Genomic DNA, 13067 nt, shown 5'->3' with positions numbered 1-13067 from the left:
GATCAATTGCAACGCATAATAATCGACTGTCGATCACATATTTTTCGATCAAATGGACCAACACCGGTAAATCTGACCCCGAGAATAGGCGAATAAAACGTTTTAGGGTAAAAAGTGTACACTTTTTGTCCTCGAACAGGCGAAAGAAAACAACCTATTCACGAATTTTTCGATTTTCTTAGCTCACCACCAACGAACCCAGGATTTTAGGCCTAGCTTAATTTATTTATTATGGAGAAAAGAACTGAGTGAGTTGCCGAGAATTTGATATTTTCGATTTAACAAGGTTTTGGAATAAAATTATTTGCCAATTGAATATTTTTAATTATGGAGGTTGAAACATTAGGCCTTGGACGCGGTAAATCTCTGTCGCTAGCTTCACCTGGATTAAGAAAATTCTTAATCCAAGGCCCCCCGTCTCCCTTAACCATTTCCCAATCATTATACCCCGACAGAATATTTATCTTTGTTTTATTACATGTTTTTTGTATAAACGATCCGATTTGTCGGTAAGCTCGGAAACTTCACTTTCCTCGACCATTTTCGCGACTAAAGAATGAGTGGATTTTGCTTAAAAACCGCGAGAGGCGCATTTATAAAACAGATGGAAAGACTATGGCAGATAGCGCATGCGCAGTCATTCTTTTTATCTATAAGATAATTTACCCCCCCTGCCTGGTCACTTGCGTTGCCCTTTAAGGTAGGAACAATGTAGTCACTACGCCATCCAGATGATCGTTTTAGATTGACCTTAAAGGGGCTTTTAACTTTGTATACATAGAAGAAACACTGTGCTTCAACTACCGATGACAAGCTAATTACTTTATCTATCTTTGTTGGTGTAATATAAATTAATTGTATACGAATCTATTTATAGAGACCGCCACACGTCAGAGTCCAATAGTCAGTGCATTATAGGTGGATACTTTTCGCTTGTTCTGGGATTTCGGAGAACAGTAAGAAGAGTAACCCTACGACGTCATTTTACTCTGATTGTGCGGTGGGCCACGGCCAACTTTGATCACGCGCTGTTCGCGCTACAGCGGCCAACACATTCGTTGAAGCAAGGATCCTATATGTTAGAATATAGAATCCTTGGTTGAAGCTTCTATGTTAACCTATGAGCAAAAGATATGTGTATGGTTTGAGCGCCCCTAGCGGAATATTTTTAGAATAGTTTTTGCATTAAAGCCAATATAAAAACGAGTGTGGCGCTGAACTCCTACACGTTATAGTACAGTTTATAGAGGGAAATTTTTTGCTCGCGGAATTTCGACGAATGGGTTGGCCGCTGTAGCGCGAGAGATCAAAGTTGGCCGTGGGTGGGCAATAGTTCGAGTCGGGGTAAAAACATTTTCCCGAATAAACAAACGATTTTATCAGTTTACTCTCTTTATACCTCCTTATCAAGCGGAGTAAAAACTGTAGTCCCAATACCAATACCTTGACGAATAGTTCACGGTGTAGAGTAATTATCTCCACCAGAACGAGCGAATAGTTTAATTTAGCGTAAAAGGTTCCGGAATCATTCACCTTGTGGCGTTAATTACCAATGAAAACACTGTTTAAGAAGACTGTTCGCCGTCTTTACCAGGTAGCGACACACAGAACCATCTTCATTTTGAGAACTTCATAATTGAGTCGATAATGTTTTCTAAAATGATATTTTTATTAGGTCACAAACTTAGAAATATTTTGAATTCAAGTACAAATAATGGAATGGCGCCGGTTCAAATGTAGAGAGAAAACTGAAAATTGATACACTAATATACAGATTTATAGCTATGATAATGGTTTTATTATAAAAAAAAGTTTAAACAACTTTCGAAAATGATAAAGTGAAAATTTCAGTATCGACAGAGCCCAGATTGAAAGCGCGACATTCCAATTATTATAGATTTCTGTAATAAATAATTGTTGGGGCTACGAGCAAAATTTACATTCAGTTCTCTATTCCAGTTAAGGTTTTGTGGAACTATATAAATGTTAAATTATTGAATGTGGTTTCTATGTCGTAATTCTTCAAAAGGCTCAAATTCTCATTTTAAAAGCGTATAAAGCTTATAGAACTTCAACTGTGTTGAAATTTCAGTCTTTTCTCGCCAATTTACGTAGTAGTAAAAAGTACACATGCATTCGGAGAAGCTACACACCATTAAAAATTCAAAACCATTCTCCAGACCCTTTTTCGTTTCTCTTTGCCCCCTCCAACTTCTAGAAGGTTCCTACGCCCCTGGTTTATTTATCACTTTTAAATAAAACCCGGTTTACTTTAATTGCCAGGATTAAAATAACAGGCGCGGGTGTACTTGTATATACAACTAAGAACGTATTTATTTATGCCAAGTACGTAGTTTTTCTCCCGACAGTAGAAATGAATATGTTGAGACGAATTTTAGCGTTGCTCCCCATCAACCTCATCCTCGAAAAGTAAGATCCTTCTCCCCAAACAAAATCAAATCAGCCCAGTATTGCATTGGTTCCCTAAAACTGAAGTCTTCATTCTCACTAACAAAGGAGACGACCCGAGGTGTTACACACGTATTTCGTTCAAACTCGAGGGATTGGTAGACCTTCATGTAACTGGAAAAATCCTAAAGGGAATTTATTCAATGGGCAACGGTTTTGCCATGGCAACGAAAAATGTTTTTGACAACATAAATTGGAAATTTTTCCTATTTAAGCCATATCGGTTCATTTTCACCCATTTGGTCGAAAATTGACCAAAATGGGATCAATTTTGATTTTTTTCGACACTTTTTAACAATTGTTTTATAATTTTGGTATTTTAAAATATTTTCAATTTTTTTCAATTTTTTTTTCAATGGGAAAATTTCCATTTTATGTTGTCAAAAACCGTTGCCCATTGAATAAATTCCCTTTAGGATTTTTCAAGTTACATGAAGGTCTACCAATCCCCCTTGTAAGTTTAAATAAATACATTCTTGGTAGAACTAATGAAAGCGAAGGGCTGAAAGTACCAGTCCCCTATAAACCTTTCCTATAGATGATGAAAGTAACGTAACTCCATCTATTAATGTATCTAGCTCAATCAATAGGTGGAACTAATTGAAAGTACTGCCTAAAGCCGGAGATTTCCACTAGATACATATCCAAGGGATGATAAAAGTAGAACGTCCGATAGTGGATCAATGGATTTCATATCCTTGCCACTAGGAGCGCTGTTAGTTCTAAATCTTTTTTTTTCGATTTATACTCCTACAACGAAGATTCTAGTCACTGTACCGTAGTGTGTAATGAGGGATTTTAAATTAATTTAATACAAGCCCTAATTTCTAAACTTTTTATACTTCCTTTAAGAACCGTTTTATCCATACTCTTTTTCTTTCGATCGCGGAAAATAAACGCAAGAACGAAAATGAATGCATTAAGGGTACAGCTTATTAAATTGAAAGACAAGCGTAAGATCCCCGCGGGCCATACTTTGATGAGTTGTGTAAAAAAACGGTTGGGGGTTGGTGAGGCTTGCAAAGAAAACATCTTTCATCTCACTCAAACCTCAGACCACTTACATCCAACGGGACTCGTAACGACACTCTGAAAACAATTGATCGCCTTTCGACCGAGGATAAGTTTAGGTGGCTCCATCATTTGTTCGTTAATATAAACTTTTAAGGTGCCTTTTAAGTATTACTCTCGTAATAATCCGTTAAATATTTCATACTTTAACTAAATATTAATTTAACAAGAACCTTCGAAACTCTTACGCTTATTCGTGAAATATTTAATAATTTATCTAAATATTAAGGTAGGAAACCTTCAAAGCTTATAGAAATTGACTACAGATGTCGCATTACTCGAATTTTAAAACATTATCGGAGCTTCTACGAGGATAGTTTCCATATGCGAGTCCAATTGATTGAAATTGGTCTGAACTCGAACATCCTCCTAGCTCAAACGGAGATAAAATATAATCAGCAAAATTCCAAGAATATTTACTCCCCCCGCCCCCGCCGCCCGAGATACTGTGTCGACGAAACAGAATGGGCCGAGAAGGCGTTCAAAAATATTATTTTATTGGAAATCGAATCTGCCGATGTGAGGCCAATTGCATCACGGCGAAGAAGGTGCGAGCTTCAAAACGTCTTTTACATGCAAATTGAGATAACGCTGGATACGATCAAGCCCGGAGCGTCGCAAACTATACCGATTCCCTGCGCGTCGACCGCGAGATAGCCAAATAAGCTGACCACGGGCATAAGCCATTTACTCTTTCACATATTCCAACAAAATGACAATCGACTTTCCCTAATTTGAAAACTAAGGGTTTTCCACTCCATAACAATTAACGTTTGTTTGTAGGGGGAAATTTTATTTGTTTATGTTTGGCGTAAAATTTGGCAGGCGTTGTCAGATGTGCATTCTACATTGGAATGTAGCAATATTATAAATTTATAATTAGGTTTCACATAAATGTGTCAGTACGTTTCTTAAATTTTTATCGACAGCCATCACTAGATTGACGTATAAAATTTTTGGTGGACTTCAAACTCAGTCAATAAGCCTAATACGCGCTCATTGCCTGGTTGTCATAGGATCGACGGTTGATTATTTCTAATTTTTCTCGCTAGAGGCTCTTATCGTTATGGTTATGACGTTAATGTAAGGTTACTCTTCACACCAGTTATCGACTAACTGACATAGTTGTTTAAAATAATTATAGACTTACGGTAATTTTGAGCAAAGACTTAAATTGGACCGAAAACGTTTGATTTTCCTATTAACAAATTAATTTTTGATTATGAGCTTGAGCAAGAATTTCGACTTTTACACATCTTGCAGAAAGCAAATGGCCTTTCTTATTCTTAAGGCCCCACATATCAGCTTAAGGAGACTCTTCGGGGGCCCCTTAATATTGACTTATGGGTGCCATTTAAAATTTACAGCAGATTATAGCCCCCCCCCCCCCCCCAATCGAAACCTAAAGCCGACGCTATTAGTTTTTCCTCATCTTTATTCGTAAATTTGACTTTCAAAATAATGAAACTTGCATATGATTAAAATATTTTTGCATCGTTTGCTTATATTTTGATGTTTATTTAAGAGAAAACGTTCTTATGACTTTTTAATCAGAGGCGCAACCTCGGAGAAGATAGCGCAGTTACGCCACCTACACTCGTTTCGGTCGCGAATAGAAATAAACTGCAAAGCGTATAAAGTCATTGAAAAATGTAGAATGACTTCCGGTATTTAAAACTCGAAATGTGAAGGGAGCAATATAGGATATGAATTGAAAGCGTGTATTAAATCAACTAGGCGTAGGAGAGAGATGGAATGGCGTTTTAAATAGGGCAAATTCTTAGAAAATAGGCGATTTACTTCATCTTCAAAAGAATGAAAAACGAAATGGGTAAACGTTCCCTTTTATTAGTTCATCTAGGACTTTTCGGAAAGACAATATCGGAGTTAGTTTGACTCGGAGGGCAATCTCCGTCCCAATTCAAAGCCCTTATCGCGAGCCAAAGCATTCTCTGACCCGCGGAGAAGACAATACTCCTTTTATGAAAGAGAGACAAAGGTCTTCGCGGAACCATCCTAGAGGGCCTTTCATCCGGAGATCTCCATCTCAACATACGTATACCGTTTCCTTTCATCTACGGGCGAGAGCGCTCTTCATATTGAGATAGAAGATGGCACCCTTTGCTCGTTCATCCAAAAACGCGTCTCCGTTTTGAAAGAAAATTTCGTGACTTTAGAGAAAATCGCCGTGAAATAATTACTAGCTAGGGTTCCGAGGAAGGCTCCACCCTTATTAAGGGCGGGTAGTTAACGCTGGCTCCTCGAGCCTCAAAGACCGCGACCAGCCCGAGATCATCATTAGCAAAATTATACGGTACCGTTAACTTTTCATTTCTTTACCACTTCACGGCGAAAATAAAGTTACTTCAAAGGGACATATATTATATTTGCGTTATGTTGGTGGCGCGGAACTTAAGAAATAGGCATAGTATTTAAATATAAACATAAGTATATAATATATATCTTACGAGAAGTATCCTACTCTTTCCTACTAACTTCGAGTAGAGAAGTTGACTGGATTGGAAATTTCCATATCTGTAGTATTGAGTCTCTTTTCCCATCCAGTGGCGTAACGACAAATTTTGGGCTCCCCCGCAGGATATCAAAAGGGCCCTTTATAAAAAAAAAACAATTTTTTTATTTACCCCATTTTTACAAGTTCTCTGAAAATATTGGGGATATGTGCCAGATTTCTACATTTTTACCAATAGTTAAAGCATAATTTTTTTAATTATTTAAAAATTTAACATAGTTAGAATTGTTCATAATGAAAAAGTACCGCTGTTATAAAAATTGCAATTGATTGTGTTTGATGATTTCCTTTTTGTTGCAGTCGACTTTTTCTCAACCGTGTTAGCTATTAATAATTTTAATTTGTAAAAGAGAAAAACCACTTGTTAGGCCTTGGTTTATAGTTATAATATTAGATAATAGAACAAAATTTACCTTCATTTTTTTGAATAATTTTTGAAAATTTGCTTTATGTGTGAACATGTTGATATCCAAACTTTAAACTAAAACAGGCCATTATAAAATGAACTATCGGAAATAAAAAAAATCATTCGAAACTACTCCAAGCTTCAAAACTAAAGCATGGCGAATATTTCCAATTTTATTTCAATAAAAACCCGATTGAGGGCGACACTAAGGCGCCCCTACCGCGAAGCAACGGATTCTGGGTAATGTTGAGCTTACAGACTTCCCACCCTCTTTTCTCCTCCAGTCAACTTCTCTACTAACACCTACCTTTGCCTTAAAGATCGATACACGTCGCATCGAGCTAGCGATGGTTCATATTTAATTTTAACGCCATAGAGAGATACTGATATAAGGTACCTTTAGGCAACTGTAATCTATTGGTATCCGCAGGCTTTATTGGTGTTCGCCAAAGAAGACGCTCAGACGGGATGTCTGAAGTTGGCCGCCGAGAAACTGCGCTTCCAGTGCTGGGTCGTCAATAGCGCCCAGAAGGCTCTGGAAGTCTACCAGGACACGAAGGCCTCTCTGGTCATCATCGATACCAGGCAGTCGGATCGACTCGATCCCCTTCAAGTCTGCAAGTACGTTGAATACGAATTGGGCGCGCTTAATACGTTTCGCTAACGGATCATTCGATTTTGCAGGTCCATCAGGGCGGTTAAAGGCAGCCAATACACGTGCATAGTTGCGGTCGTTAAGAAAGGGTACATTTCTTAGAATTTTAAGTTGTCGCAATTTTTGTCAGCTTCTCGAAGTAACTGAGCTCTGCTTAGTTTTTCCCAATGCGTAATTCTAAACTTTCTTTATTAGATACCCGATTTAACGATAGATATATTTTACCAAATCTGACTTTGGTTTCTTTTACTCTTTTCAGACGTTGCTTACGAAAATCAGGTTTAGATTGCGTTTAGTTACACTTTTTATACTGAAATCAAGAATGAATTCAGTTACCTAAGAAAATGGGAAAGCAAAAATTCTAACCACATTCTCACGTATTTAATTTTTATAAAGAAATTTTGTAGCACTTTTAAGCACAGACGATCACGTTTTTTGATTAGAAAGCAGGCGAAGTTACGCCACGACGATGGTACCAGATACTAATGTTATACTCCCACGCTCTTAGGTCCCTGAGTGAATTCTTTCTGAAATATGTATGAAAGATAAACTTTCCTTTTCTAAGCCCTAATTTGGAAATCGCCTGCACCATGGACTAATTAATTAGTCCATGCCTGCACATTTGACCAGGGAAAACATCCTTTAAATACCCAATGCGTTACCAGATGGCGCCAACAATTTGAAACTCTGAAATTTGAGTTTTTACGCTGAATTCATTATGAAATTAAACTTTTCTTTGTAGTTTTTACATTTCAAATAGACGCATTAACATATTGCCTACAGGGAAATATGCAAAAAGGGGTGAAATCCACCCGAGGTACCTTCCTATTTAATAATGTTTGAGATAGATGGCGGCACTATAAAGCTTATGAAAAATAAACTTTTTTAAAAAGGTATTAATTACTAAATTATAGTACTTTAAATTCTTATTAAAAATATATAATTTTTGTAATTTAAATTAACAATTAATTTTAACAGTAGTTAACACTCTCCGCCATAGATAGCACTATAATACGATTTTAAACTATCTAATCAGAGAAGATAATTTTGTATTTTAAATCTCGACAAAACCGTGTCCGTTCTCCACTAAAACCTGAAAACTTTCAACCAATTGTTGAAAATCAAAATTATGACGTCATGCTGCTATCAGAGCGCCATCTACTAACAAATAACGCCATCACCACAATACCTCGGATGAATTTTACCCCTTTAAAGTCGTCTTTTCCCGTTAAAAATTGTAAATCGATCTATAGGCGCCATCTAGAATAAATAAAATATTATAATTGAACCTTTAAGGGACTCTCTCTCCAAAAGTTTGTTTTCCTGAAAACAATTTGCGAATTGGTCTAAAAGGCCGGTGGCTTGGGCAAAACGCTAAGTGAAGGTGACAGATCTCTGTAAATAGGTTCAGTCTGTAAATGAAGCTAGAAACATTTCTAACAGTAGGGCTTTGTTTTAGTTTAGCTGAGAAAGAAGAGGCGTCAGTTTTGCCACTTATCAAGTCTGGCTTCAACCGAGTACGTTACTTATGTTTTCGCTGTGACGCCGGAGTTTAAGTTACAATCCGACGTTTCTTTTTGTCAGTGGTTTCTGGAAAGTTGCAGCTTCGGATTCTGCCTGAACGAGTTGATACAATTGGAACATAATGAGATTAGCAACATGTACAAATTGAGAGCCGCTCAAGCTCTCTTCAGCGCTCTCGACTGTTGCCGCGAAGGCGTCTTGGTCACTAGTCCCAACCATGACATACAAGTAAAAACGACATCGATATCTATTGTTTTAGGAATGCGGGAATATTAATTAATTAATGATTTTGATAGTTCATAAATCAAGCGTCCGAACGGCTACTGGGTCAGCCAGCTTCCGAAATATTGGGGAAAAATGCTCAAGAGTTGCAAAGAACCGATAGTCAGAAACGGGAACAGCAGAATCAGATCGAGACCGTCAACAGGCAGTACCGGAAAAGCAAGGTTTCGTTTAGATTTCTTTTGGTCTATCTTTTAGAAGTGAATTAATTGCTCTTTTTACTGGTGGGGGAAATAAATTAGGAATGGGAAACGACTATCATGAATCGCAAGAAATCCGGCGAGTATTTGCATTTCTGGAATAAAATGGCCACCATCGAGAGTCATAAAGGGTATTGCTATTTTTTTCGTCTCCCTCCCTTTTGACCATTAATTATTTTAGTCATTTTTTTCGTGACAACTTCCCTAAAACTCGAGTAATTACTTTAGTCACTTCCACACCCATTTTTTCTAAGAATCCTGGTTCCGTAAAAGATCGAGGAATTTAGGGAATGTAGAATAATCCACTCCCCCCGTGACACTCTACCTTTGACCAGCGTAGGAGAGGGATTTTGGGGCGAGGGAATTGAAGCTTCAAGGTTAAACCTACAATTGACAGTGCAATGAGTTCGCTGGAAGTGGCACTTGTTAAGCGGGGGTATAAACCCCAAAACTCGCACGTCATTATTCTCATTCTATCGTTATTTTTGCAGCTGCGTGGATCATCTCGTGTACGTTAAAGACGTCCCGCATTTTTTGGAAAAATCTTTCTCCACCGATCCAGGTATTCCCCAATTATATCAGTTTTTACAAGGGATTTAGTTTAAAGGAGTACCCTGAAATTTTATCGCAGACATGTTAAGCTATAGCGCGTTAAAGGCCATGAGAAAAACGTCGTGCGATGTCAGATCTTTGTGCAGCGAAAGTAAGTCCTCAAACGTTTGCCGATAGCGGATACCCTAAATTACTACCCGCTACTCCGCAGACAACACGACCAACGCCACGAACCGACGACAATCGTTCGCCAAATTTCACGCCCTGACTATCGAAGCGCCTATTACGAAGGTCATTAACTTGTTGGTTAATATCCAGGACAACTGCCAGCTACCAGTAGCCCAACAATTGGATAAGGTTTTGGACATCCTAAGGAGTACGGAACTCTACTCTCCGCAGTTCCCAGGACTGAACCAGAACCACATCAACGATCAAGTGACGTCGGATTTGGTCAGCGGTCTCATGTCCGTGAGTAAAGTTTATAGTTTACCGTCAAAACCGATCCTGTATAGCGAACTAAAATTACCCGCATTTTCACAGGGGCACAAGTCGGCTCTACGGAAAATGTCCCACGAGGTTAGCGGCAAAGGTTCGTGGATTTCGTGGCTTAAATTAGGTTTGATCCGGGCTAACTCGGGCCCATCCTCAGGTCCAACGTTACCCCCCACGCCGACGGCTAGCTTGCCTAGTTTGGCAACGGCACCCCTCCACATCAAGCTACTTTTGGAGACGGAAATGGAATGGGGATTCGATATCTTCGAATTGGAGAAGATAACTACTAAGAGGTAATTTAAAATTTAAACTGAATATTTGAAGGTTACTCTCACGAGTTTTTAACCCAACGTAGACCGCTTATCTGGCTCGGAATGGCTATCTTCTCTCGATTTGACGTCTGCACTTCGCTCAACTGCGACGAAGCTACCCTTCAGAACTGGTTCTCCCTGATAGAGGCCAATTACCACGACAATCCCTACCACAATTCGACTCACGCCGCTGATGTCATGCAAGCCACGGCCTATTTCCTGGATAAGTTGCGGCTTAAAGTCCGTTTTCTTTGGAGGTATTGCCTATCTATTGTCTAACGAAATGTATATTTTTAGAACATATTCGATTCGATCGACGAAGCAATCTGTTTGGTTGCGGCCGTCGTCCACGATATAGATCATCCTGGGAAGAACAGCGCCTTCCTGTGTAACTCCGGTAACGAATTGGCCGTTCTCTATAACGATCTGTAAGTTTCGGTGCTGCGTCTCCTTGGGTTATATTTATTATAGTAACGTAAAAACGTATTAAGGTCCGTTCTGGAAAGCCACCACGCTGCCAAAGCCTTCCAATTGACAATGGCCAATGAGAAAGCGAACATTTTGAAGAATCTGGACAAGGAAACCTATCGAGACGTCCGGCAGTCCGTCATCGATATGGTTCTAGCGACCGAAATGACTAAACATTTCGAGCACATCTCCAAATTTGTTAACAGCTTCGAGAAGACCACTCCAATGGAGAATGAAGTTGCCGAATGCGACGTATGTCAAAATCCGCGGCAAAGATTATCTCGCGAGGCAACGTGCGCTAACGATTTTCAATTGCAGTCCAATATTCAACTACTGGATGAAGGCATCACCTCCGAAGTAACTGTTACGCGAGAAATTGTCGTTTTGGTTAAACGTATGCTAATAAAATGCGCCGATGTCTCAAACCCGGCACGCCCTATTCAGCTATGCGCGGAATGGGCCAGCAGAATAGCGGAAGAATATTGCTACCAGGTAAGCTTCGATATCTCCAGTTACTTCGAAGGTACAAAATTAACCACTCTCTTCATTTTGTCTCTTCCAGACCGACGAGGAAAGAAAGTTAGGTTTACCGGTTGTAATGCCAGCGTTTGATCGCAAAACGTGCAATATCCCAAAGTCTCAAATTGGTTTCATGGAGTTTTTCGTTAATGATATGTTTGACGCGTGGGATGGTAAGCTATACGCGATCAGCCTAGAAGTATCTAAAGAAAACCTAATTTCTATAATTTTCTCCTAGCTTTTGGAAATTTCCCGGAACTTCTGGAGGAGCTCAAATCTAATTACTTATATTGGAGGGAAAAGGAACAGAAGGATAAAGAGAAACCAAATCATTTGGAACAAGTGGCTCAAGAAGATTTGGACTCAAGTTGAGATGGGCCGGTTGAAAACGCTTCTGCCAGCGTGACTAAAAGCGCGCCGTAGTAAAGGGAATTATAATAGAAACTATTTCATTTAGTAAAATATGAAGCCATTTTCCCACTGTGTCAAAATAAAATCCAAAACATACCCCATAGTAGGAATTCATGAACTGTATATTTGTTTAAATAGAGGTGGGAGGACATTTATTTTATGACTCCTATTGGAGTCGCACTCGTTCGTGTCATCTATGTTTTCTAGTCTAGTTTTAGAGAATGACCTTCACCAAGATATATTATATTGCTTTTGTAAAATTTACTTCCACACTTCGTTTTGTATAAAAGTATATAAAAAAAAGTACTTGTTTTTAATGATAAACCGTTTTTTCCCCTCCAACAGTGTGTGCATATCAAAGTCAAAGATTGTACAGGACATATTTTAGGTTGTGCAAAGTGTTTAAAACCAAAAAGTGTATATTTTTGACTAATTATATATATAAGAAAATTTGCGTATATTCCGGTTTTTAAAAAATGTTAAGGGGAATTTAAATTTTGAATCGTGAGGTTATTCTTTGAATCTTTTCTTGGGGAAACGAGATAAAAATGCTTAAAGTAGCAATTTTAATTAATTTTTCTTTGTAAAACTCTACAGAGGCGTAGAAAATTGGAAAACCTCAAGATTCAGAGTTACGATAGTCCTACGTAACCCAGATTTCAAGGTCACAATGTTTTCGAGTGTGCTACGTGGGTTTTGTAAATGTGACAAAAAATAAAAATCTTACCGTGCCAAAAATTCAGTATTTGGTTCAGCTCCGTTAACGAATAAGTTATCGGCGATAAATATCTGCAATATTAAAGCAATATTTTAGTTTTTACTTTTTCCATCGTAACTTGAATGTAGAACGACATTTAGGTTTCAATGTTTAAATCGCTTGTTTTGTACATTTATTTATGAGTTTATAGAGTTTGTTTTCAAAATATATGTTCACATTATATAGTAAAGAATGATAGACCATTTTATCAATGTTAATTATGAGAGTTGCAAAATTTCAGTTAGCAAAACAATGTATTTCGAATGTATTTTCATTCACGTGTAAAATATGCCATAAGTATAAAATATGTTGTACGAAAATATGCGATATTGAATTATATTTAGTAATTCATACATAATGTATCTTACTAACCATACTCTCAAAGTCACTTTCCTTCTTGCCGCTCGAATGATAGTG

At 38.1% G+C, this 13067-nt stretch overlaps 1 protein-coding gene across 3 annotated transcripts in view; it reads left to right on the top strand.

Moving 5' to 3' along the window:
• The window catches only part of LOC149922185 (high affinity cAMP-specific and IBMX-insensitive 3',5'-cyclic phosphodiesterase 8B-like), a 94962-nt gene extending 82631 nt beyond the window's left edge, over positions 1–12331 (top strand). For 2 of the 3 annotated variants that reach the window (XM_090162096.1, XM_090162098.1), the window contains exons 3-18: positions 6910–7100; positions 7164–7223; positions 8594–8651; positions 8719–8886; positions 8955–9104; positions 9183–9271; positions 9632–9702; positions 9772–9843; positions 9904–10160; positions 10233–10477; positions 10540–10735; positions 10793–10923; positions 10987–11215; positions 11282–11455; positions 11526–11655; positions 11721–12331. In XM_090162096.1, coding sequence (XP_090018222.1) covers positions 6910–7100; positions 7164–7223; positions 8594–8651; positions 8719–8886; positions 8955–9104; positions 9183–9271; positions 9632–9702; positions 9772–9843; positions 9904–10160; positions 10233–10477; positions 10540–10735; positions 10793–10923; positions 10987–11215; positions 11282–11455; positions 11526–11655; positions 11721–11854 — 2355 coding nt within the window. In that variant the 3' untranslated portion in view covers positions 11855–12331. The remainder of the gene's footprint in view (positions 1–6909; positions 7101–7163; positions 7224–8593; positions 8652–8718; positions 8887–8954; positions 9105–9182; positions 9272–9631; positions 9703–9771; positions 9844–9903; positions 10161–10232; positions 10478–10539; positions 10736–10792; positions 10924–10986; positions 11216–11281; positions 11456–11525; positions 11656–11720) is intronic. The other variant, XM_090162097.1, reaches the window with a different exon arrangement.
• The last annotated feature ends 736 nt before the right edge of the window (positions 12332–13067 follow it).

The sequence above is a fragment of the Leiobunum rupestre genome, chromosome 11, assembly GCF_980474605.1.
Source record: "Leiobunum rupestre chromosome 11, qqLeiRupe1.1.hap1, whole genome shotgun sequence".
Taxonomy (NCBI): Eukaryota; Metazoa; Arthropoda; class Arachnida; order Opiliones; family Sclerosomatidae; genus Leiobunum; species Leiobunum rupestre.
The sequence above is the reverse complement of the archived record's forward strand: the minus strand, read 5'-3'. Positions and strand labels throughout refer to the sequence as shown.